This window comes from Sceloporus occidentalis, unplaced genomic scaffold (genome assembly GCF_023333645.1).
Source record: "Sceloporus occidentalis isolate IW3139 unplaced genomic scaffold, rSceOcc1.0.p SCAF_1, whole genome shotgun sequence".
NCBI lineage: Eukaryota > Metazoa > Chordata > Lepidosauria > Squamata > Phrynosomatidae > Sceloporus > Sceloporus occidentalis.
In genome coordinates this window covers 214,008,393-214,035,637 of record NW_028316981.1, presented here as the reverse complement: position 1 = coordinate 214,035,637, position 27,245 = coordinate 214,008,393, and the positions used below count along the sequence as shown (strand labels likewise).

General features: G+C 43.4%; 1 protein-coding gene across 1 annotated transcript in view; it reads right to left on the bottom strand.

Annotated features, from left to right (window-relative positions):
* LOC149323362 (poly [ADP-ribose] polymerase tankyrase-1) overlaps positions 1-23,873 on the bottom strand; it is a 103,978-nt gene extending 80,105 nt beyond the window's left edge. The window contains exons 1-3 of the mRNA XM_089488838.1: positions 23,202-23,873; positions 12,527-12,751; positions 10,379-10,474 (exon numbers count right to left, since the gene is read on the bottom strand). Of these exons, the coding sequence (XP_089344964.1) occupies positions 10,379-10,474; positions 12,527-12,751; positions 23,202-23,709 (829 nt within the window). The 5' untranslated portion in view covers positions 23,710-23,873. The remainder of the gene's footprint in view (positions 1-10,378; positions 10,475-12,526; positions 12,752-23,201) is intronic.
* Positions 23,874-27,245: the final 3,372 nt, after the last annotated feature.

Sequence of the window (27,245 nt, the reverse complement as noted above, 5' to 3'; positions counted from 1 at the left end):
TGCTTATTCAAAACCACCGTTTCTCCACATTCTGTCCTAATGGTTGCCCCTTTTCCTGGTACAGATTACACATTAGGATAATCTAATGTTGTGGCACACTCATTTCTTTAAGAGCAATCCATAGTTTTTCGTGATCTACACGATCAAAGGCTTTGTTATAATCTATAAAACACAGGATGATTTTCTTGTAAAACTATTTGGTGTGCTCCATTATTCAATGTATGTTTGCAAAGTGATTCCTGTGCCTCTTCCTCTTATGAACCCAGCTCGGATAGCTGGCAATTACACACATGGTTAAAGTCTTTATTGCAGTATTTTGACCATCAGGTAGCTTGCAAGGAAAATTATTGCAATGGTCCGGTGGTTAGTGCAATCCCTGGTGTCTCATTTTTTGGCAACTGGAATGTATATTGAACATTTCCAATCTGTGGGCTATTCTTTTGTTTCACACATTTGCTGACAGATTTTTAGCTAGAATTTGAGTAGCTTCTGTTTGCTGAATGAGCTATCATTCTTTCATCTTATTTTCATTTTATTTAGTTCTTCAGTGTATTGTTTCCATCATCGTTTTATTTCTTCTTGCTCAAGCATTGTGCTCTCCTGCTGATCATACAGCATCCCTATTCTTGGTATGTATTTCCTTTTGATTTCTCAGGTCTTGTGGGAAAAGTCTCTTGTGCTACCTTTTGTTGTGTTTGTTTTAATTTCTCTGCAGTGATTATTAAAATAGTTATCTTCACCCCTGTGCACAAGCTGTTGAAGTCCTTTTGCTTCTAGTCTATTCTGAACTGTTTGAAGTTTCATCTATCATAGGGTCTCCTTCTTTTTGGCAGGTTGATCTTACGGTTGCCACAAATTGGAAACAACTTAAAGGTGCATGCTGCCACCGCCACAGTAACAGCATCATCATCAACAACAACACAGTATTATCTTTTTGAACAACAACAAGAGAGATAGTCTTTGAATTCTTCCCTCACAATGTTCCTGACTTCAGTCCAGAATTCTTTTGGCTTCTGGTCAATTAAGTTTAACAGTGCAAATCAATTTTATACATTATCTTTAAATTCTAAAGGGATATTCTTCAGGTTGTATTTTGGCACAAGGATTGAGTTGGTGTTCCTCATTAGTTTTATTCTAATTTTTGCTATTCGTAGTTCATGGTCTGTGCCACAATCTGCTTCTAGTCTTGCTTTTCAGCTTCTCCATCTGCATGCAGTCTGATTTGTATACTGGCCATCAGATGATGTTCATGTATACAGTTGCCCCTTGGGTTGCCTGAAGAATATGTTTGCGATGAACATACTGCTGACATCACGAGAATCAAATCTTCTCCTGCTTCATTTCTTGATCCTAGGCCAAATTCTCCTATACTGTTTGGTTCTGCTCTGTTTCCTACTTTTGTGTTCCAATTGCCTATGATTATCAGTATGTTCTATTTTGGTGTGTGATCAATTTCCTTCTGGACTCCAGCATACAATTCTTTCCATTTCCATCTCTTCCACATCTGTTAGTTGGAACATAATAATGGTAGTTTTCTCTGAAGTCTTGTTGATATTATTCTGACAGACTTTGCATCCCTTGACTATGTTTTCTATCTTTGGCGGAGTACAGAATACCAGAAAGAGGTGGCCGGGAGCTCTCTTTGCGCAGCGTGGCTACGCGGAAAACAAAGGAGCGCTGAAAAGCGGCTCCTTTTAGCACCACTTGCCTGCAGCAGCACAAGCACATCGCTGTGGCACAAGCACATCTGGACGGCACGCAGCAGTGACATCATCGCCACACGTGCCATGTATACGGCGCCGCGCAGCGATGATGTCCTGGTGACGTCCTAGGGTTGCGGAGTGTCTGGAAATGGCGCCCCGAGGCAACCGTAGCACATCGCCAGGACATGCTAAAGGGCCCGTCTGTCCAGGGCCTTTCTTCACTATTAATGCCACCCGATTTCTTCTTAGATTTTCATTCCCTGAATAAAACATTGTGCAGTTATCTGACTGAAAATGTTCTCTTCCTGTCCATTTTAGCTTGGTCACTCTGAATACTGAAATTTTCCTACTTTCCATTTCTTATTTTACAATATCTAGCTTATCCTGATTAATACTTCTCACAATCCATGTTTCTATAATATATTCTGTGCAGCTTCAGATTTGCCTTTCATATCTGAGCATGTCAACAGGAGAACATCCTTTCAGCTTCAGTCTAGTTGTTATTACCCACAGCACTATTCGTACTTTTCCTCTGCGCTTTCCCAGTAGCTCATTTCTTTTTACATTTTGGATTGTCTCACCATTGTATTTTCCAGGTAGATGTTTTAAGGACTGGTTTTCCATGACTCCTTCTGCACAGTGCTAACAAGCATTAACTATGGTGATACTACCATTGTCTCTGAGGACTCCACCAAAAGTGTTACACACACACATGCACTGTAGCTGTTTGGCACATTTAATCTGTCTACACCACAAAAATATATCCAACATGTGAGACACTACAGTACAGCGTGTCTACAATCAGCATAGTTTCTTGCCTCACAGAAACACACAGTCCCACCACCATGGAAAGGTAGCACCATGTTGAGCAATACTATTTTATATTTAAGACTTTATAAAGATTTTTTTAAAAAATCCCACAAATCATACACCGTGTGAAAAAGAAGAAAAATCATTATTGGAGAAGAAAAATCAAACAGCATTTTCCTTTATAAGCAGTCCTTTCAAAAGGCATATACTAGCAAATGGCACACGATCATTCACTTAACAAGGCAATAAATTTGTTCACTTCAATCTAAAGTTAAAGATAAAGCAAAAAAAAAAAAAACAAAAACCAGTGAGGCCTCCTTATTGGCGGACTTGCCATCCGAGGATTTCAGCATCCACAGATGGCAAACCCCCAGTTGTCCCCAATGGTGGCATGTGCCCGTGGTCACACCACCATTAGGGCCCCTCAGCAGCCAGGGAAGAAAAAAGGCGGGAGTGTGTTGCCTCAGAAAGACACACACACACCCTACATCCAACCTTCCCATTTCCCTCTATCTCCTTCTCTCTCTCTGTATAGTGCTCCATTTTACAGTGAGCCCACGCCATACGCGGGCTCGTTGTAGGTGGTTGTCAGCTTACGCTGAAGCTGCCTAGAAAGGGGGAAATGCGTGGCATGTGCACATGGCTGCACAAAAAGCACGAGCCCCATTATATCCAATGGGGCTCGCGAAAGGTGCGCGTGACCGGGGAGTGTGCGTGCAGCCACAGGACGAGCTCGAGCCCCATTGGATATAATGGGGCTCGAGCATAAGTACATTTTGCTTTACGCGGGGGAGGGGGGGTCCGGAACAAATCCCCCGCGTAAAGCAAGGGCCCCACTGTATAGTGTGGAAGGTCCCTCAATAAGTTCTGGCTATCAATTTTGTGCCTGCTAATCGGTTGTGATGGGCTACTGCTAAAAGGACAATGCTAGATTTCCAGTCTTGAGAATCCAAACAGTTTTAATATTGAAGTCAAAGGCTTTCATGGCCAGTATCCATAGTTTTCTGTAGGTTTTTTGGGCTATGTGGCCATGTTCTAGAAGAGTTTATCCCTGAGGTTTCGCCAGCATCTGAAGATGCCAGCCACAGATGCCGGTGAAACCTCAGGAATAAACTCTTCTAGAACATGGCCACATAGCCCGAAAAACCCACAAAAAACTATAGTTTTAAAATTCACATTATTTCATCAACAAAAGCCCTTACAACTATTAGCTTAATTGGATTTCAGTTAAAAGAACTGAGCATTAAGAAACTGAACAGATAGTCCTGAGACACTGGAAAGCCTCTGATGATTAAGCCTTGAAGGACCCTAACATAATACTTCTATTGCATTTCTACACTACCGAATAGTCTAGTGCAAATAGGGGCATCTACCTTTAGCAAATCAAAACTTACAGAAACAAAATATTTTGCAAATTTAAGCATTTAGATTCTTTTATGTAGATTCTACTGAACAATACTAAAACAGATACCATTTTCTGAACAGATGTGTTAAAAAAATCCCCTTCTCCATTGATACTAAACTTGTCATGTGAATAATAAACTATTTTTGAAACATATGGCAATAGCCATTGCCTGTATATAGCATAAAACAATTTGTGACTATGAAGCCAAATATAGCACATGATTTACAGCTGATCTAATGATCTTGAATGTAATTTTCTAGTTGGTCAATAAAAATGTTCTAACAATCTACTGTATATTAAACAGCAGATACTATATTTCGCATGGACAGGGGCAGAAGGAAGACAATAATCAACAGCACTCTGGGAAGATGAGGCTGTACGAATTACAGATTTACAGATTAACAGACCAAAAAACCTGACAATTAATAAACATGTTTTCTGTTTTTTCTTAATTAACCTCAAGTTCAGTTTGGAATGTACATACAAACAGGCCTGTGAAGGCAGAATCACAATTCATAGGCACCGACTATGAAGAATCTATCATTTTATACTTATATTTTATAATAATAATATTTATTTACTTATACACCGCTCTTCAGCCAAGGCTATCAGAGCAGCGTACAAATTGTTATACTTAATCAAATGAATATATTATAGTGGATCCTTGATATCCGCCGGGGTTTGGTTCCAGAACCCCCCATGAACACCAAAATCTGTGGATGTTCAAGTCCCATACAGTTAGGGATGCCATATCCCGCCTGCAGGCGGGGCAATCCCGCTTTTGGGGGTCCTGGCCCGGTCCCGGTCCCGGTCTAGTTCCAAAAGCAGGGTTTGCCCCGCCCACAGCCACCCTCCTTCTCCTCCTCCGCTCCCCCACGTGCCCTCCTAATGGCCGCGGCTGCTCATGCAGCCAGCGGCCACCCACTTCCCCCCATCCTCCTCTGTCTCCTCCTCCTTCTCCGCCCTCGCGCGCTGCTTCAGAATGGCCGCACACGGCCAGTCATGCAGCCAGCGGGCCCTCTGCCGCCTCCTCCTCCTCCGTGCGCTCCTTTTACATGGCTGTGCGCGGCCGCTCATGGGGCCCGGCTGGCCACCCACCTCCTCCTCCTCCTCCTCTGTGCCCGGCCGGTGGAAGCGCGCAATCAGCCCGCTTGTGTGGCTGGGCCCTGGCCGCGCGCCAGCCTCCAAAGGGGCCTGGTCCCCTTAAGGAGGCGGAGGCTCAGCAGAGGAGGAGGAGGAGGCGGAGCAGACTCTGAGCCAGAGGGAGGGGAAAGGGCTCTGGTGCCAAATACAAAGAGAAAAAGGAGCAGGAGCAGCAGGAGAAGGGGAGGTGAGTGGCCATTTCAGGTCTCCCTTTTTTATTTATTTATTCAGGGCAAGCCTGTTTAAGAGAGTCAGTGTGGTGCAGTAGTTTGAATGTATTTTTTTAATTATTTTTGGTTAATATTTATTGTTATTAATATCCAAGTTTCCCTTGTTTTTGATTTTATTTTTTGCTATTTTTATTGTTATTAATATCCAAGTTTCCCTTGTTTTTGATTTTATTTTTTGCTATTTTTATTATTATTATTTGGCCAGAAAGGGAAGTACGTTTCTGCCATCTGTCTAGGAAAAATGCCAAAATGTCCTCCATTTTGATCATGCATAAGAAACATGCGTTTATATTAACATTTTTGAAAAAATCATCAAATTTTTTTTGCATGTCCTCCATTTAAAAAACACACATCCTACATTTGAAACTGTTGTCCTACATTTGTCCTGGTTTGGAGGTCCTGACTTATGGCAACCCTACATACAGTGGATGTAGTAAAATGGCTCTCCTATGTAAAATAGCAAAAAGTTTACTTTTTGGATTTTTAAAAATATATATATTTTCAAGCTGTGGATGGTTCAATCTGTGGATCCGGAGGGCCGACTGTACTAATTAATATATATTTACCATTTATGAAGGAATCAGTCAAACAGAAAAACAGAAGACTCAGAGTTTAAGATTTGGTGTAGAAACTCCAAAGCTCTGCATACAAATCTTGCTACCATCTAGTTGCATAGAACTGTGATGGCAAATATACAGGACACATGATTTGCCTGACAATCTGTAACTGAGGCTGAAGGGCTGCATTTGTCTTTGTAATTCCCCAAACTGCTCAACCCCATCACTATTTGCTTAAAGCGTGTTGCAATCAGTTATTTACTGCTTGTTAAAATAATTACTAAGAGCTGTAAGCTGTATTCTCAAAAGATGGCACTCAGAGCCCTCTCTGTGGGCACACATGTTGTCGCCCTAGGACAGAGTTTCTTACTAGAAAGCCAGAGGACCGTGGCACTTTGCAATAAATACGTGGGGTCTGGGTTGCAGTTTGGGCACTCGGTCTGTAAAAGGTTCCCCATCACTGCCTTAGGAGGTACAAATTCCACAAGTGGAATAGGCTCCTCTTGTTTCTCCCATCGTCTTGCTCTCCGCAAAGCAAACATACTGTACGTCTGCTTTCTGTGCTGGACTTGACTAGGCAGGAAGCAGTCCTCCAGATCTTTATGGTTATTGTATTTATTTATTTAATTTATTTATTTCGCCTGACACAAGACTCAAGGCAGCTTACAAATTAAAACAAAATACATTGAAAATCTTAATAATACAAAAGTTTAAAAACAATTAGACAATTCTTTAAAAGCAGAAAAACAATTTAAAATACATTTAAAACCAAAGTGAGCCAGTGTGGTGTAGTGGTTTGAGTGCTGGATGATGATGCTGGAGAGCAGGGTTCAAATCCTTGCTCAGCCATGGAAACCCACTCCTTGTCACACTCTTTCAGCCTCAAAAGGATGACAATGGCAAACTCCCTCCAAAGAAAACCCCATTATAGGTTTGCATCAGGGTCGCCATAAGTTAGAAATGACTTGAAGACACAAAATAACAACCAAAAAAGGTAAAACCATGGCACATCCCATTAAAAATGTTCTGCCACATGAACTAAGAGCCAAAGTCCTCTCTAAATAAATGGGTCTTTGTCTCTCTGTTGAAAGAAAGAGAAAGGGGGGGGGGAGGGGCAACCAAGCCTTCCATGGAGGTAATTCCACATTTTTAACAAGTTTAACACAGACATTCCACAGCTAGCCATGTTAATCTAATGCAACCAAAAGAAACCCCATTCCTTAATAAACCAGGTAAAACCTAACTAGAGGTGGACAACTACATGACTCTTGCTGGACAAAAGAGAGCCACACTCTTGTCAAAACCTGTAAAAAAAATATTCACACATGTTCCATGATCTCTAGGAGACATGGGGGTGGAATTTTTGGCCCTCAAACAAGTCCAGGAGAGCCTTTTGTTTAACCAGGAAAGGAATAGCTTTGGGAGGCCACAAATGACATGCAACCTGCACTTTCCCAGCCCTTACTTTAAATACTACCACGTGGCTGTCTTTTTAACACAAGCATCCAGACCTTCACCAATTTGTGTTGTCTGTGATGGAGCAGGAATACAGTAAGTCTTCTGGAAATGTGGGCTCTGAATCTACGATATTAAATGGGACTTAGGGGAGTAGTTTCATCATGGTTTTGGTCCACAAACCATGAGCATACACACTTTAGCATGTCATATCATCACCATATAATAATATGATGTGCAGTCATCCATGTTTTTCCAATCCATGGAGCTAGGGCTGGAACAGAATTCCTGCAGATCCCAAGGGCCTACTGTAGTAATTTTTTCCCCAAGCAGGGTCCTTTCTTCCTTCCCACTCAGAACAGGTTGCTCAACCAGTTCACAGATCAGACATCAGCAATCCATACAGCCTCCATCTTGTCAGAATTCAGTTTCTTTTAACTTCAACCTTTCAAAAGGTTTTGTACCCAATAGGTTGATAGTTGAGTCAAACTATGCAGCTGTATATATAATGCAATGTAAGACAGACTGAAATAAAAAATGATGTGATGGCAATAGGAGAATTCTGGTTAAGCACTCCATTTTGAAAGATACCACAGTCTGTAAAATGTTAAATTTGGAAATTCCTGGTGCAGAGAAGTTTTCAGAGGCAGACAAATAAGTGCATGAATATATAGAACAAGTGTGTCTTATTAAAATTACACAAGAACACAAGAAGAGCCTTGCTGGATCACACCAAGGCCTAGCTAGTCCCATAGTGGCCAATTAGATATCTAAGAGGAGCCCCCAAGGGGACACAAACTATGGTAACAATCTCCTTTTCATATTCTACAGTAACTGCTGTTGAGAGACATTCGGCCTTAATACTGGATGCTATAGATAGCCAGCATGACTAGTAACCACTAGTGGCCTTATAATCCATGAATTTACCTAATCTGTTTTTAAAGCCATCCATGTTGGCAGCCATCACTGTATTCCATATACTGTGTAATTCTTTTTATCTGTCCAGAGCCTCCCACCATTTTGAAGGAATGGAGATACAACCTGTGCAGGATGGGGTTGTATTCTCTGTCCGGCGTGAAAGGCCAAGTTCATAACGTGGATTCTCTCCTCGCCCCCTTTGTCAGCATGTTAGGCTGGCATGAGTGGTGGTTTTAATTGTTTTATTGTTTTTATTATATAAGGTTTTAATGCTATGTTTTCTGTGATTTTATATTGTTATGTGGAATGTTGGAAACCGCCTTGGTCTGAGAAAGGCGGTATATAAATAAAATTTTACTTACTTACTTAACTTATATTTTTGGAGTCAACAATTAACCTTGAGGCTCAAATGTCTGCAGTGACTAAGAATTTGTTCAAACAGTTCAGGCTAGTGCATCAACTGTGTTGATTCCTTGAGATGTGAGAGCTGGACATAATGAAATATTCCTTGATTACATCCTGGTTTATTGTTAATATGGTTTATGGGGGGCTGCTTTTGGAAACTGTTCAGAGACTGTGGTGAGTACATAATGCTGCCAGTCAGACTGAGAGTGGTTACAGAAAACTGTCTTGTTGAAAACAGCTTCAGAGGTTCCTAAATCATTTACAGAAACAACTCAAAATGCTGGCTATGACTTAGCCCTGAATTGCTTGGGTCTAGACCATATCTTCTGATATGAACTTGCCCGAGTTCTGAGACCCTTAGAAGAGGGTCCCCTTCCCACTTTCTGCTAGCAGGCAAAGATCTTTGTTTATCCAGGCCTTTTGACTGTTGACTTGTTGTTGCTAAAGATCTCTTAATTGGAACGTGCTGTATTTTTCATCATTATTTTTAATGATCTTTTAAAATGCTTTAAATAAATGTTTTAATGATTATTTACTTGTAATTTTTATATTATCAATTGTTACAGCTATATTATGTTTTAACTTATACTGTGAGCTGCACTGGAGGAAAGGAGAATATAAATTAAATAAATCAAGAGCCTCATTGGATTACCACAGAGTCTAGTATTATGAGAGAATGAGAAAGCTCCTTAAAAGCTCCCAAAGTTGTAATGTTCTCTCATATGGATACTCCACACTCTTTATCATTTTGATTGCCATTTTCTGCACCTTCTCCAATTCTAGGATGTGAAGCTCTAGAACAGAATTATTTGTCAAAGTAGAGAAATCTGTACAATTTATCCTATATCACCTCTAGGACTGTCTCTCTATGACTGCACCTGTTCAATTTTAGGGCTGCATACTTACCTGCACTTAAATAAGAAAAAAGATTATCGGTGATTCATTCTGCTGAAGACACGAGTCAACTTATAAAAAAGAGTTTAAGTAAACTATAATATCTGTCTTGCATGTACAAAAGGCTGTCTCTCATTTCTAATATGTAAGTCTTGGGTATTTTTGCACGTTTGTAAATGAAGAAAGAAGAGAAAGGTAAAGCATTTAATGCAGTAAGAACTTTTTGAGAACAATAGCGACTTCATGAAATAACCCAAAGTATAGGTTTTATATATTATGGTTTATTATAGGTTTTAGTTTTAGCAATTTCTTTTAGGAAATTAATCATTTTTTATTATAACAAATCATTATATAGGTTTTAGCTTCATGCAAGATATACCTCTTTCTCAGACCCTCTGAGAACATATAGATAATTAATAAATTCATTAACCTTCAAATTATAGCATGCATCCTTTAGACATGTTATCTATTCTGTAGTATTACCCATAATTAATTGCACTGTAAAGGATTAAAATGCTTTCTATAAAATTAACATAATACAGATGCAGAGAAACCATTCAGATATTGTTACTGCATCTTTTCCACATCAGAATAGGGATGTGTGTGTGTGTGTGCGTGTGTGTGCATGCAATTAAGCCAGTAACACAAAACTGCAAAGTAGTAGGAGAATGCTATTCACTACCTTAAAATATGTACAATATGCAGCTCATTTACACTTGGCCATCAATTAGTCCCATATTCAATCAACAATATATATACATATATACTGCTGCTATTTTTATTGAAGAAAAACTAGACAGAGAAATGTAAGAGGTTGATTGCACATGCTGAAAAAACCATAACCCAGGTATTTCTCACCTGTAAGTACAGCTTTTGCCGAAGGATCTGCAAGATCCAAGGCAGATTTTCCATCTGTGTTCCGAATATTTGGATCAGCTCCATGCTGCAGCAGTACTATGTAAGAAAAAGAAACAGCTCTCAAACCTCTGGCATATAAAATACGAATGCTTGCCCCAAACACACACATTAACTAAATTTTGAAAAAAGGAATATATTGCCTTTAAAAAAAAAATAAAGGCCATACTTCAAAGTGCTCCTTTTGTTCAAGGGAATTTTCAGCTATTAACATGTCTCCTTGTGGACAGCAGCCCATTGCCCCTGACACAGTACAGACCAGCCTCATAAAGATGTTTCTAGCATGCAAAACAATCCACCAGTATGCTTATGGGTATTGTAAAACTGCAAACAGTTTTACATATCCAAACAACTAATCCTGATTACCAACACACCCTAGTTAGGTGCATATATCCTATCTCCTGTAAATGCTTCTGAAATATCTGTTTCTGTGGTAACTTGCTATGGAACAAAGGTGAGGTCAAGGAGGTCTGTTGCTTAAAATTAACATAATACAGATCCAGAGAAACCATACAAAGTCCTTCTGACTCTGGATCTCTAAACACACTGAATTTTATTTTGCTTCATATATGAGCCATCACCCATCTAGACAAAATACTGCATGCTATTTAATTCTCAGAATTCAAACTGCAGTGTTATGCAGGGTATTATGCAATGTTTTATTCTAGCAGGCAGCCATGTACTTTCACAACACACAGTCTACAGCTGCATCACTTACTTTTTGAAAATCCCATAAAGTGAAAATCATTCTCCTTCCCTCAACCTTCTTCATCTTTAGGGTATAGAAAAATACTAACAAAACCTCTACAAAGAGATGAGAACATAAAACACACAAGGACCACAGAAGACTAGACTTCTGAGGGTTTCATAACACAAGTAAAGAATTGCTATCTTTTACCATTTTAAAAAGAACAGGAACAAATGGTTGTCTGCTGCAATATTAGACAAATAAAGGGACCATAAAGGGACAAAATTTAAGATTAATTTCTTTTCATACTTAATACCCACCATTTCACTCCTTCCTTTGGCCAAGGCTGCTATAGTAAGTTGAGAGGGCAGTAGAGAATACTGAAATTCCCCTGCCACACTCCCATTCAGAAGGATCCTGAATGTGTTACCTCAGTCTTGCCCAATGCCTTTTAAAAACTTTTCGTTACACAATCACCTACCAAAATGTGATAATGAGCTTAAAGGCAAGTCAATAAAAACCTGGCTAAATGTAAAGGAAATGTTTTTATAACAACAAAATTTAGTATGTTTACTCAACAGACTGAATTGTTTTTCAACCCAATAGTAAAGTTGGTATTACTCTTCATAGAAATGGATTATCCTTTCCTTTGGTTTCAAGACAAGACTGAGGTCCTAAGCACACTGCAGAAATCATCCAGTTTGAGACTGCTTTAACCACCTTGGCTCAATGTTAGGGAATTTTGGGCACTGAAGTTTTGTGAGATATTTAGCCTTCTCTGTCAGAGAGCTCTGGTGTCTCAATACACTACCATTCTCAGGATTCACTAGCACTGAGCCAGGGCAGTTAAAGTGGTCTCAAACTGGATTATTTCTGCAGTGTGTTTTGGACCCAAAGTCTTACATCTGAGGGGGAGGGACCCTAACTAACTATCACAATTTTAATTAAATTTTAATTGAAAAGGTAAAATTCCCCAGACCAGGCTAACTGTTAAAGTAAACAAACTGACATTAAAAGATATGTACATATTTTATAGTGGTATATCTGAATGTGATCTGGAATGTACTTTTACTTGGTGCAGTGGAACCTTGCCTTACACGGTGGATCCGTTCCGGACACCTCCCCCCCCCCCCCCAGTGTAAGGCAAATTCCGCCTATGCTGGAGCCCCATTCATTTGAATGGGGCTCGTGTGAATGGCGGTGCAGGAACACACCACGGGTGCGTGCCGCATTCATCTGAATGGGACACACTGTCCCACTCCACGCATTCCTGCGCGGCTTGAACACATACGCTCAAATGGCGTATATAGCGTGGGCGCACTGTATCTATTTTTATTATTTCCCAACAATGTGTTCTATCAAACCTTTAACATTTTAAAATACTTTAACAAAGATACACTTACCAATACAAACATCTATTTTGCCTTTGATAGCAGCTTCATGCAGAGGAGTATAGTTCCAGTTGTCTCTGGCATTTGGATCTGCACCCTGACACAGCAAGAGGCTAACTACTTCAGCATGGCCAAAGGAACAGGCATTATGAAGAGGAATCAGGCCACCATCATCACGAGCATGGACATTGGCTCCTGTCTGTAATAAATGTTCCACTACATCCTTTCTTCCAAAACCTGCAAAAATAAGTAAATTTTGCTAAGTAAAAAAACACACACAACTACTGGAACAAAGTACAATTCATATATTCCATATGGTCTATAATACACCGGAATACAGAAAACCAAGACAGAAAAAGGCATTTTCATAAAGAGAAGAGAGACTGAGAGCCAGTGTAGAGTAGTGGCTTGAGTGTTGGACTAGGACTCTGGAGACCACATACGAATCCTGGCTCAGCCACGTAAACCTACTGGGTGACCTTGGGCAAGTCACACTCTCTCAACCTCAGGGGAAGAAATGTCCCCTTCCCCCAAAACTGGTCAAGGTTCGCCTTAAAGTCACTATAAATCCCAAAAACCTGAATGCACACAACAACATAAAGAGAAGTCTTATTGCTAGTATCCTGCTGGTAAACTATTTTGTACTAATCCCTGCATCCCTGCACAGGAAAGATTAAACTATCTATTGTATTTAAAGCCTTTACATTTCAATCAGTAGTTGTTAGGGTGTTTTTTTTTTAAAAAAAAGAGCAACGGGGGGGGGGGGGGGTGTCACAATTTGCACCAGGAGGGATTTGTTTTCAAGCCTTTCTTTCTTCCCACAATCCTAATGAAATCCTGCAAGAATATTTTAACAGGGCAAAAAGCAGGGGATCATCAGGAACACAGCACATCTTCTTTTTAAAAGAAAACACAGAGATTCAAATGTGCCTGAAAAACCCACAAAAAACTACAAAACTGAAACGTTGAAACGCAAAACTTCAATTAGAGTCCCTCTTGCTGGGCGCATACATACACGCACACTGAAGGGGCCTGGAAGTTTTACTTGACTTATCCAAGGGTTGTGGCAAAATCCCTAATTTTGGCACCAAAGCCTGCCCTCGACTTATACAAGAGGTCGACCTATAGTCAAGTATATGCTGTAACTGCAATTTTTAAAAATAAGAGCAATGAAATTTATGTATTTTAAAAACAATTAAAAAAATCTACACTCAGACACCAGTATCTGTGGGGCAGAGGTAGGCAACCTTTTTGAGCCGGGGGCCGGGTTGGTGTCCCTCAGGCGACTGGGGGGCCGAAGCCGGGGGTGGAGCTTCCACCCTCCGGGGCGGGGCCGTGTGCCGGGGGTGGAGCTTCCACCCTCCGGGACGGGGCTGCGTGCCGGGGGCGGAGCTTCCACCCTCCGGGGGCCAGGCCTTCCCACCTTTGCTGGCCCCTGACGGGGCCCCAGGCCCCGTCAGAGACCGGCAAAAAAGCTGGTGGGGGCCACCAGCGCTGGAGGGCCCCCTGGAGGGCCCCAGCGACAGCACCAGGCCTCCCAGAGGCCCCCTGCCGTCCCTCGGAGCCCTCCTGGAGGGCCCCAGGGATGGCAAAGGGCCCCCCAGAGGCCCCCTGCCGCCCTCGGAGCCCTACTGGAGGGCCCCAGGGATGGCAAAGGGCCCCCCAGAGGCGTCCTGCCGCCCTGGGAGCCCTCCTGGAGGGCCCCAGGGACGGCAGCAGGCCCCCCAGAGGCCCCCTGCCGCCCTCGGAGCCCTCCTGGAGGGCCCCAGGGACGGCAGCGGGGCCCCCAGAGGCCCCCTGCCGCCCTCAGAGCCCTCCTGGAGGGCCCCAGGGACGGCAGCGGCCCCCCAGAGGCCCCCTGCCGCCCTCGGAGCCCTCCTGGAGGGCCCCAGGGACGGCAGCGGGCCCCCCAGAGGCCCCCTGCCGCCTTCGGAGCCCTGCTGGAGGGCCCCAGAGACGGTAGCGGGCCTCTCAAAGGCCCGCCGCCGCTGCCGCCCATCGCGGCTTTTCGCCGCTCTGGGCACCGCCATTTTGGGTGAAAAAAATGGCGGCGCCCATAGCCCCAGAGGCCGCTCTGGGCGCCGCCATTTTTTCACCTAAAATGGCCGCGAAGTCTCGCGCAACCTCGAGGGAGGTCGCGCGAGACTTCGCCGCCATTTTGCCGCCCAAAATGGCGGCGCCCAGAGCGGCGAAATGCCGTGACGGGTGGCTGCTGCGGCGGCGGCAGCAGCGGCAACAGGAGGCAGGGGCCAGCCGCCAGGCCTCCGCGGGCCGACCCCTGCTGTGGGGCATCCATTCCCATGGTGGCCACAGGTAAGTGGAAACCACTGTTAACAGCATATGCTGTATTTCCAGCAGAGGTTGACCACAGAGTCACACTGGAGGACCTTCAGATGCCTAGAGATAGCTAATTTCTGGGTACAGTTAAGTGAAACTGTGGTTACTGATCCCACAAATGCAGGGGTCAGACTGTAATTAGTATTTTTAATTGTATTTTTTTAACCACAGAGTTGCACTGGAAGATGTCCAGACAGCTAGAAACACCTTTTTTCTGGGCATGGGTAAGTAAAACTGTGGTTACCGATCCCACGGATACAGGGATTGTACTGTACAGTTGGCCCTCCGTAACCTGGATTCTTTTTTCATGAATTCAAGCATCCACATCTTAAAAAATATTCAAAATATACAAATTCTGAAAAGCAAACCATAATTTTGCCATTTTATATAAGAGAGACCATTTTAATTGAACATCCACAGATATTGATATCCATGGGGTTCCGTGTGTGTTAGAACCAAGGGCCCCCACTGTAATCCATTTTTATCCAGCCCGGGTTACAATAATGATTATGACCTCCTTAGGTGCAAGACTAGTAGATTCTACTGCCATGCTGCACCGGATAATATACCATATAGAACACAGGCATTTTCTCATCTCACTCTCAAGATCTCTGAGAACAAATCATGCTCTAAAAACTACCATTACATACATTTTTACATCCTGAATATGCAAACTTTTACAAGTTTCTATGACTGGATGAAAGTCATAGATGCTGTTGGACTGCATCTCTCAGCAACACTAGCCAGTACAGCCAATGGCAAAGCATCCTGAAAATTGAAGTTCAAAAGTAACTGGAAGGCTGTACAAATCCTGTTCTGGTCTAGGCTAATGCCAACTACGATTCCAAAGGAGACCCTACAACAAGTGAGCAGTTTTCAGAGGTGACCTGCACTGGTCTTCCAGTGTCTGCCACCAAGATTTCTACAACTGCTGCCAGAATTTAATATTCTTTCTGGTTTGGGGACACTCCCTCCTGTACTACAGAATCCCAAAAAGTATGAGGGCAGAACATATTCCTTTTTGGAAGTGTTTACAAAAACAAACTAACTGCCATCCCTATGTTTCATTTCTGTGGTTTTGCCAACATGGTGGACAACCATTTTAGTGTTTTGGTGGTAGCAAATGTGGGTAACAGATAGCCAAAAGCAGCATGCATCTTGCCTGTTACTCTCTCCTGATCTACGATGTTATATTTTCCAGTTTTCCAAATGACTCTCCAAAACGTAGAAGCCTGCAACTTTCTTATTCCCTTTCAGGTAAATAGTAGAGATATGATGGTGAGCTGTATTTTTATGCAGAATAGGTATCTTCCTTATAACAACCTGCTGGTTACCAACATTTTGTACACCTACCCACCATATTCTTTCATTTGGAACACCAACCCCCATATTCATCTTCATGCAATTCTTGGTCACCCATGGCCAAAAATCTAGAGCTTAAATGTATACTAAATAAAACTAAATCATACACACTTGAGACACAGGAAGAAATGCAAACTGTCAAAATGTAGTAGTTGAAGACCTCATCTTAAACATTTGAGTGTATTCATCTCCTCAGAAATACACTGATAGGAGAAACCATACATACTACAAAAGCCTAGCCTAATAAAAGAACTGATTTACTGTATGTACTCAACTATAAGCCAACCTCACGTATATGTTGAAGGCAGGTTTGGGGGCCAAAATGATGGATTATAATATGACCCATGGATAAGTCGAGGGTAAAACCAAGGAGCTTGTAAGAAAAGATGTAAAGGACGAAGCAAAGGAAAACAAGGCCAAAGAACTTACTAACTTCAGGCAGGCATAAATGTCTGCGTTCACCATAAATGCTGGCTGGATGAGAGAGCAGAGGAGAGATAAGAGTGTAATCCAGGACAGATTACACTCTTGCTTTGCTTTATGCCAGGGGATGGTTCCTTTATTTATAAGAATTAAAGTACAGTAATTACACTGAGCCATGGGTAAGTCAACTAAAGGTTTTTTAAATCAATTTTTAAACTAAAATTTCTAGACCAATATGTGAGTTGTTGTGTGCCTTCAAGTTATTTCCAAAACAGTGGCCCTATTCATAGGGTTTAATATATACAGTACTATATACAGTATACCCATGTATAAGTCTAGAAATGTTAGTCTAAAAAGTGACCCAAAATCCTGGGTCACCTTATTCATGGGTAAATACTGTACCTTGTGTGTTGTTTGCCTTCAAGTTGTTTCCACTTATGGTGACACTATCACAGGGTTTTCTTGGAAAGTTTCTTCAGAGGGTTTTTGCCATTGCCATCCTCTGAGGCTGAGGGCTGACTTGTCCAAGGTCACCCAGTGGGTTTTCATGGTCAAGTGGGGGATTGAACCTTGCTCTTCAGAGTCACAGTCCAATGTTCAAGCCTCCACACTACGCTGGCTCCTACACTGTACCTTAGCTCTTATCAAAAAAGGAACCACCCCCTTCTCTGGGTAATGGTGAAAAGTGAGTGCTTGTCCATTCCAGAAGCACCTAAAAGAAACATGGACCTTCTCTACTCTCTCTGTTGCAATAACACTTTTGATATTTTTGAATGCCAGAGCAAGAAAATGGCAGCAGTGGCAGACCCTTGGCATGTCTTCTCAAAGGAACACCAAGATGGCTCTTATCTTTGAAGGACCTGAATGAGACGTTTGTGTATGTCAGTTTTTCTGGGTTAAAATCAGGCAAAGGTATCAAATTAAAGGCTGTAATTACTGCTAATGTAGTCACCATTTTTTCTTTATTTTGCATTTGCATCCTTTCTGACATCTGTGCGTTTCCTTAGCCCCATCTGGACCTAGTCACCTCCCTCACGTATCATACAGTGACCATTTATCATAGCTCCCACTTCCTCTAATCCAGTATTTAGCATGGGCACGTAAGAGTTATTACCTGCCATAATCTTTTATTTCTTTGGCATTATTTACTTTTGCTTTGCCCTTTACATGCTTTGTTACATGCCCCTTTCACCCTTATCCACAGGTCATATCAAAATCCATCATTCTGGCCCTAAAACGTTCGCTCAACCTATACATGAGGTCGACTCATAGCCTAGTATATACAGTACCTTTGATAATCCTGATAAACATTGTTAGACCATTCATGGAAAAGCTTGTACACCAACCCTAGAATCAGGAGTGAGATTCTTCCAAGCAAATAAGATTTCCTTTTATCTCAAGAGTAAAACAGGAAATCTACCTTCCATACCAAGGCCAAATGATGCCACCATCCCTTTCCATTAAGATACCTTCAATTTTTTATTAGTCTGCTTCTTCCTTTCTCAATAGGCCAAGCCTACAGTAAACAGGCTCCTCCCTCCTCAACTGTCATCTTGGCCTCAGAGGGAGCGATCAGGCAGACCCAGCAACATCAGGGACTGCCTGAAGGAATAGGCTCCTCCCTCCTTCAACTGTCATCTTGGCCTCAGAGGGAGTGATCAGGCAGACCCAGCAACATCAAGGACAGCCTGAAGGATGAGACTTCTCCCTCCTTTAACTGTCACCTTGTATTGTATTGCAATTTTTACTGTACACCGCTATGATCATTGCGGAATAGCGGTCTATAAATAAAACATATTATTATTATTATTATTATTATTATTATTATTATCATTAAACAGTCCCATTTCATGGTGCAAAGCAGAATAATGGGACTCTCCTGCTTCATTTATGTTAATCACCCACCAGCCCAACACAACATAACAAATTCTGAAGAAACATTTATTCACACAAAGCTCCCCATCTTCTAAATCAGGCCTGCACAACATACGGCCCCAGGGCCACATGCAGCTCGCCAAAGGATTTTGGGTGGCCCACAAGAATGTGGAATGACTTCAAGGTTCCTCCATTGCCACGCCTTCTCCTAAGGAGAAGGCCAGGCAGCAGAGGTGGAAGGCAGGCAAACACTTGCCCCTCAAGGATCCTCTGCTGTCCAGCTTTCTCTCACGTAGAAGGCCAGGTGGTGAAGGAGAAGGGCAAGCAAACACTTGTCCCTCAAGGATCCTATGCTGCCTAGCTTTCTCCCAAGGAGAAGGCCAGGTTACGGTGGAGGATGGGGACGGGTGAACATTGCCCTGCAGGGCTCCTTTGCTGCTCTGCTTTCTCCCAAGGAAAAGGTTGGGTGGAGGAGGAGGACAGGCAAGTGCTCACCCTGCAAGTAGGGTTGCCATTTCACGGTGGTGGGCGGGACTTTCCCACCCCCTGGGGGGCGTGCCCGGTCCCGCCCCACCCCCGCCCCCATTCCCGGGTGGCTGCCCAACTCTGGGCTCCCAGGGCTGCTGCCTGCCTTCTATAGCATGCTGCCTATGCAGCTTGTCTGGAGCAGCAGCACGACTGAAACCAGCAGGAGCGGGGTCTGCTGCACTGCCCTGCCTCTATTGGCCAGCCCTCTGCTTCCTTATTTGGGCATGATGCTCCAAATTCCAAGCGGAGAGGGCTTTGCAGGCAAGTTGCTTTTTGTTCTTCCCCTCTTTCTCTTTCTCTTTCCCCTCCTTCTCTTCTTCTTGTTATTCCGTTTTTTTTCTCCTCCTCCTCTTCCCCTCATCTTCCTCCTCTCCTTTTTCTTCCTTTCTTCCCCCTCCTCCTCTTCTTTTTCTCTTTCTTCCTCTCTCTAAGCCCCCCTCCTCTTCTTCTCAGGGGTCCAGGGCTTCTCAAGGCTTTGCCCCCATTAGAAAAGGAAAAAGGCTTTGGATCTGTCCCATAAATCCCTCCTAAGTTGAGACATACCTGGGAAAAAGAGGGGGCGAGGGGTTTGGGGGGGTTGGAGGGGGCAAGGAAAAGGAGGAAGGAGGGAATTCCTAAGAAGGCTTGGAAGTGGGAAATGTAGTTTTCAATGGCACAAGGGACTGCCTGTGATCTTGCAAATGCTATGCCTGCTTGGGAGTGGGAAATGTTCTTGTAGAATTTGGGGGGGGGGGGGGGTGTTTGGCCAGAAAGAGAAGTACATTTCAGCCTTCTGTCTAGGAATAATGCCAAAATGTCCTCCATTTTGAGCATGCCTAAGAAACATGCATTTATATTAACATTTAAAAAATATATATCAATTTTTTCATGTGTCCTCCTTTTTTAAAAAAACGTGTCCTACATTTGAAAATGTGGCCCTACATTTGTCCCGGTTTGGAGGTCCTACCTTATGGCAACCCTACCTGCAAGGCTTCCTGGCTTTCTTCTGAGAAGGCCAAACAGCAAATGAGGAAGAGGGGCAAACACTTGCCTCTCAAGTTTCCTCCACCACACGGTCTTCTTTCAAGGAGAAGTCTGGGCGGAGGAGGAGGACAGACAAGGTTCCTCCACCGCTTGGCTTTCTCTTGAGGAGAGGGCTGGGCAGAGGAGGAGGGCATTAATATTTAAAAAAAACTATCTGTAGGCCTACGTTTAGCCTACTTTAATGTTGGTCCCTACCTACTGCCAAGTTGTGCCGGCCTGTTCTAAATGATTAACCTCTTAATATCAACATACTAGGAACTGTTACAGAAACTTTAACCTGACATCTTTTTCTTGTTCTTCATTGTACTTAATAGGACTTCAACATCACACAGACTTTAGTGTGTGTGTGTGGAGAATCCTGGAACCAAAGCCCAGCAGATACCAAGAGCCCCTTCTACCTCCTGCCTAACCTACTTTGTGGAGTCCAACTCTCCTCAGGTTGACACCCAGAGAAAGAGAAAATGCATTTAAGTGACCATTCACTTCTCTCACCTTTAAAGGGTCTTCAGCCACATGCCTCTTTCCCTAACTTTATTTGTATCTAGTATGCAGAAATGGCCATTCTCTATGGAGAGCCCCAGTGAGTCAAGTCTTCACCAACTGCCCCTTGCATGGCACTGTAAGAAGGTGAACAACTGGACAGAGGCAACATTTAAGTCTTGCAAAGAGCCAGTGTTGGACTATGACTTTGGAGACCAGTTTGTAGCAAGATTTCAATGCATCTGAAAAACTAGACTGAAGTTTACAAATGCTAATGCTGCCAACATATTTCAGTTGGTCTCAAAGGTGCTGCAAGATCTCTCTACATACTGATTCTGCAGACTAACACAGCTATATCTTTGATCTGGAGATCTGATTCCCAGCTCAGCCATAAAGCCTTGTACAATTCACATGTGCTCAGCCTCAAAGGTAGGCAATGGTATACTCCCTCGCCATATGTCAGAAATGACTTGAAGGCACACAACAACAGCAACAAAAGGCCCAGTCTCCCCTGCTGTTCCACAGGAAGCAGAGATAGTAGCTGTTCCTCCAACCAGTAGCCACAGCTAACCCTCCCCCTTGCATACTTGTTTGGCAAATGGCCTCAAATAGGTTCAACTGTCCCCACTGTGGCCCCCTGGGGAGAATGGAAAAGGAAACAAAAAGTAGTGCCAGCCATTCGTAGGAGGGCACCATTAACTTCCCATTCTCAATCAGGAGACTCTCACCCTGAGCATTGAGAAAAGGCCTGAGGAAACCTCTTCCTCTCCAGCACAGCCACAACTAAGCCTCCCTTGCCAGTGTCCCCTCCCAGGGCACGGCAGGAAGGTTAGCAACTGGGCAGAGGCAAAGACCTAGGCTCCCCTGCTATTCCCTGCAAAGACAGGGGAGAATTAGTACAGTCAGCTCTCCGCATTCAAGGATCCCTTATCCACAGATTCAACCAGCCAAGGCCATTCCAGAAAGACATACATTCCAAAAACACAATCCTTGATTTTGCCATTTTATATGTTGTTGTTGTTGTGTGCCTTCAAACGATTCCCAAATTTTGTCTGCCCTATGATGGAGTTTTCTTGGCAAGATTTGTTCAGAGGAGGATTGCCATTGCCTTCCCCTGAGGCAGAGACAGTGTTATAAAGCTATAATAAAACAGTAGTTCCAGAAGCAGTCCAGAATAGGGAATGTCTTCACATTGGTGCATATCATAGACCTATTTGCCTATCCCCAAAGCCACTGTGTGTCTATGTGCCTCCAAGTTGCAAGTGACTTATGGTGACCCCATTAATTTCAAAGGGTTTTCTTAGACAAGGGACGCTCAGAGATGGTTTTGCCAGGTTCATCCCCTGAAATATAGCATACAGCACTTGGTGGTCTCCCATTCAAGGGCTGACCCTGCTTAGTTTCCAAAATCTGGGGCCTTGAAGATATTTAGGCCTCACCCCAAGTACATTGTTGTTGCTGCTTTATGCCTTCAAGTGGTTTCTAACTTCTGGTGACCCCAAGGCGAGACTACCATGGGGGCGAAGAAGGAAAGAAGGACTGGCAGGACCTGCCGGACTTTGTCCTCTTCCCCACCGCCATTCCTTTCTCCTTTTGGATCATGCCCTTTTTTAGATCTTAAGTCTAATTCAAAATGCCTATGCTTCCCTGACAGCCTTTGTGGTAGCATTTGGGGGGGGGGGGGTGGTAAATAAATACAACACACCAAGTAAGTAAATAAAGGGCAAATCACACTCTCTCAGCCTCTGGGGAAGGCAAGGGCACAAATGCCTCCCAACAAACCTTGCCAAGCAAATCCCATGATATATTATAGGGTCTCCCTAAGTCAGAAATATCTTGAAGTCAAACAACAACAACAACAGGCAAGTCACACTCTCTCAGCCTCAGAGGAAGGCAATTTTTAAAAGCCCAAACCCCTCCTCTGAACCAATCCTTACTCTCTAACAGCAAGGCCTTATTGATGTTAAGCCTGGGGCCCTTTCAGACGTGTTCTCCCATTTATACTCAAGATAGATATGACACACATTCCCTCTCTCTTTCACACACACACATGTATATATACATACCCTGTATACATATGTGTATATATATATATATATATATGCACACACGTTTGTGTATGTATATACATACACACACGTACATATACGTACACTATATAAACGAGTTTCTATATGTATATATACACACACTATACATATACACACATGTACATATACATACACTATACAGTGCTACCTCGGGTTACAAATTTAATTCGTTCCGCGGCGCCGTTCGTAACCCGATACATTTTGCAACCCGAAAAGCCGCTGGAAAGCCGCTAGCCGCTAGCCGCGCTTTGAATTTTGCGCCGAAAAGATTTTCGTAACCCGAAAAATCCTTCGTAACCCGGAACAGTTTTTTTAAATCTAACTTTTTCGTACCCCGGAAATTTCGTAACGCGGTGAATTCGTATCCCGGGGTACCACTGTATATATATATATATACACACACACACACGTATAAATATTCACACATTTGTGTGTGTGTATATACACACTTTTACATATACAGTACATACATTGTGTGTGTGTGTGTGTATAAGTATACACACATTGTGCGTATAACACACACACACACGTATATCAGTGTGTCCACAAACAAAGGTGGCGCCGCCCACCTGCGGCGAAGTGGAGCGGGGTGGACTTCCTCCCGGCCATGTCCTTGGCGTTGACGTTGGCGGCGTCCACCAGGCGCCTCACCCGGGTGACGTCCCCATTGCGGCAGGCCTCCAGCAGCTCCCGGAAGGCCCCGCTCCCCACCGGAGGAGCAGGAGGCGGCGGAGGGGGAGGCGGCGGAGGGGGAGCGGAGGCGGCGGCGGCGGCAGCAGGGGGCGCCTCGGGGCTCTCAGGGGAGGCAGCGGAGGAGGAAGACGAGGAGGACGAAGAAGAAGCGGAGCTGCTGCTGCTGCTGCTGTTGGCCGGCGGAGGCGGCCCTGAGGCCTCGCCCTCCGGGGAGAAGAGCCCTCCGTTGGCGGTGGCGGCGCCCTCAGGCCCGGAGAGAGGAGGCCGGGGCTGAGGGGCGGCGAGGCTGGGGCTCCGAGGCGGAGACGATTGTTGTTGTTGGGAGCGCCTCGACGACGACGGCACCGCCGCCATTTCCCAGCCCCTGGGAGACTGGGTTCCCATCACTGCGTCAACGGCAGGGCGCCCGCCCTCGCTTCCGCTCCCCGCAGCCAATCAGAGGCCGGCTTCTCCGGAGCTGACGTCATACGTCCTGAAGGCGACGCAAAGGAAGGGAAGCTCGCCCTTGGTTTGCCAGGGCTTGGAAACCCCGTGGCGTCTCTGCTTGCCCCCCTACACTCTCTCTCTCTCTCTCTCTCTGTGTCAGTGTCTTTCTGAGGAGATTACGGCACTACGCTCTTTAACAGCGCCGCTCTGCTTCCGACCCGTTGCATCCTGGGATTTGTGGTTTAGGGAACGGCGCGTTTGGAACGCTCAGCCGCAGAGGCCCCAGGCCTCATTGGACTACAAATACCGGCATGCAACAGGAGGCAGCCAGAAAGTGGACTAGCAATGCTATGAGAGTATAATAACATTATAATAATATAATGTTATATCATAATATAATATTTTATAATACAATATTATATGATAAGAGTATAAGTACAGGAATCTACTCTGAGGGAGTTAGGTCCAAATCAGACTGCAGAAATAACCCAGTTTGAGACTGCTGTAACTGCCCTGGCTCAGTGCTAAGGAATCCTGGGAAGTGTAGTGTTGTGAGGCATTTAGCTTCCTCTGTCAGGAAGAGCTCTGGTGCCACAGCAAACTACAGTCCCCAGGGTTCCCTAACACTGAGCCAGGGCAATTAAAGCGGTCTCAAACTGGATTATTTCTGCAGTGTGTTTTGGACCTTAGTTAAGTGAAAGGTTTTGGCTGGAGCAGCAGCCTGAGGCGGATTAAAGAGTTCTTCTGACAGAGAAGGTTCAATGTCACAGAAAACTACAGTTCCCAGAGTTCCATTCTGTTAAATAATTCAGTTTGGCACTGCTTTATCTGTCATGGCTGCATGCTGTGGGATTCTGGGAGTTGTAGCTTGTTGTGGCAACAGAGTCCTCTGACAGAGAAGGCTAAAGGTTTCACAAAATACAGTTCCCATGATTCCATCACATTAAGCGATCCAGCTTGGCACCGCCATAGTTCAATGCTGTAGGGTTCTGGGAGTTGTAGTTTGTTATGGCATGAGGTCTCTGAGAGAGAAGGCTAAATGTCTCACATAATTACAGTTCCCAGGATTGCGTCGCATTAAATGATCCAGTTTGGCACTGCTTTAATTCCCTTTGCTCCATGCTGTGGGATTCTGTAAATTAGTCTGGAAAATCAGTCTGCAGAGGGATCTTGTAGCACCTTTGAGACTAAATGAAAGAAAGGAGCTGGCAGCACAAGCTTTCCTAGACTTGAACCTACTTCCTCAGATGGATTTGGGAGCAGGCTTAAGTCTACTGAAGCTCATGCTACCAACTTTTCCAGATAGTCTCAAAGATGCTAGGAGATCCCTTTCCAGACTAATTTTCAGGCTATGTCTTTGAATTCTCCACAAAAGGGTTATATTCAGGGTGACCAGACACCCTCCTTTTCCAGGACATGTCCTATGTTTCAATCTTCTGTCCAGGAAGAATTCCAAAATATCCTCCATTTTGAGCATCACTAAGAAGCATGAAATATTTGTATGAGTATTTCTAGCTTTTGTTTTGCAGTGTCCTATATTTTTCTTGAAGGTCCTACGTTTCGCAGTGTCCTTTTCAGTTAAGACTTCTGTTCACCCTGGATATATTTCACCAGCAGTGAAATGGAGAGAGGACCAGCTGAATCTCTCATGTCTTCCTGCCTGGGCACCACAAATGTGAAGGTGGGGTGCCATTCCTCTTGCCCACCAAGATCACTGTTGTTGAACCCCACACAACATCCGATGTGCACAGCACACGTGAGTGAAGTCTGTTCAATGGGTTAAGGTTTTAAAAATCAGTATTATCAACACAATGGAAGGCCATATATCTACATGACTAAAGAAGTGCTGCATTTTGTATTACAGTACTTGATGTTTCAGAGGAAGCCCTATACAAAATACAGTGGGCCCTTGGTATCCGTTCCATCACACACACACACACACACACACACACACACCAAATACCAAAATACAGTGGACCTTCAAGTCCCATTACAGTGGACCCTCCACATTCGCTAGGGTTAGACCTGCAGGACCCCTGTAAAAGTAGAAAAACCGCAAATGTTAAAAAATGCTATATTTTTAGCTGAGAGAGCATCTCTCTAGTAGGAATATCTGGTCCTCCAGTGTAACTCTGTAGTCAACATCTGCCAGAGATTGACCATAGAATTGCGCTGGACGACATACAAACACCCTGACGACAGAGTCACACTGGAAAACCTAGAGATTTCTAGAAAGAACATATTAATCAAATCCATGAATAATCAGATCTGCAAAAGTCAAAGCCGCAAATGTGGAGAGCTGACTGCATATACAATGGCACAATAAATTGGTATCCCTTAAATAAAATGGCAAAATCAAAGTTTGCTTTTGGGGATTTATATGTTCTTTGAACATTTTCAAACCACAAATGCTTAAATCCATGGATAAAGAATCTCTGGATATGGAGGACCAACAATACACTACAGTTATCTGTCTTGGGTGTAACTTTTTAAATGGTTCAACTATTTATTATACTTTTAGGATATGTGTGTGTGTGTGTATATATATAATTGCAAATAATTATAATAAAAAAGAAAAACATTGTGATTATACATGCATCTGTATATAGTTGTTATATATCTTATTATATATAAATATTAATAAAACCTTGAGAAAAGTAGATCAGTGACTCCAAACATGTATTCAATTTCCGCTTGAATTTGACACATATACTTTTTTGCTCTCTATCCTTTCTCAACTCAGTTGTCTTCTTTTTAAAAATTCTCCTCTAACCTAGTTGTATTTCCTCCAGCACAGTTGGATAATTCTATGAAAATATTGATCCAGTGTACAGGGATTGTGAGAAGGACTATTTAGGATTATTTCTGCAGTGTGGATGCAGCCAAAGAAGTTGGGGCACATCGGTATCAAATGTCGATTGGGATGCCACTGTAATTCTGCTACTTTGGTAACCACAGGGAGGCAGCCTTGCTCCATTTTCTGATCTCTGTTTGGTCAACCAGAGCCTTCAAGTTCTTAATCCTTTCTCCTTAACCTACCTTCATCTTTCTTGTCTTTTGTTTGCTTCTTTTTAAAATAAAGACATTTTCAAGTAATAAGATTACCCCTTTTTATGAAAACAAACAAACAAACAAAAACCGGTCATGACATTAATTTTAGTCTGTCATTTTCAAGGTCTGGTTCTCTCCATGCTCTGATCTGGTGCCTCAACAAACTGCAATTCCCAGAATGCCATAGCATTGAGCCATGGCAGTTAAAGTGGGGTCAAACCGGATTATTTCTGCAGTGCAGATGCAGCCATCACCAATCTCCTCTTTGAATAGTATCTAATGATATGCCACTTGTCCTAATTCTCTTGTTGACATACTTTCTTATATTAAGATGACAGTCAGTCTAGATTCCTGATGGCCATCTAGTGGCATTGTCGAAATTTTGTTTCTGCTGTGTGTTGTTGTAATGTGCCTTCAAGTCGTTTCCGACTTATCACTATCCT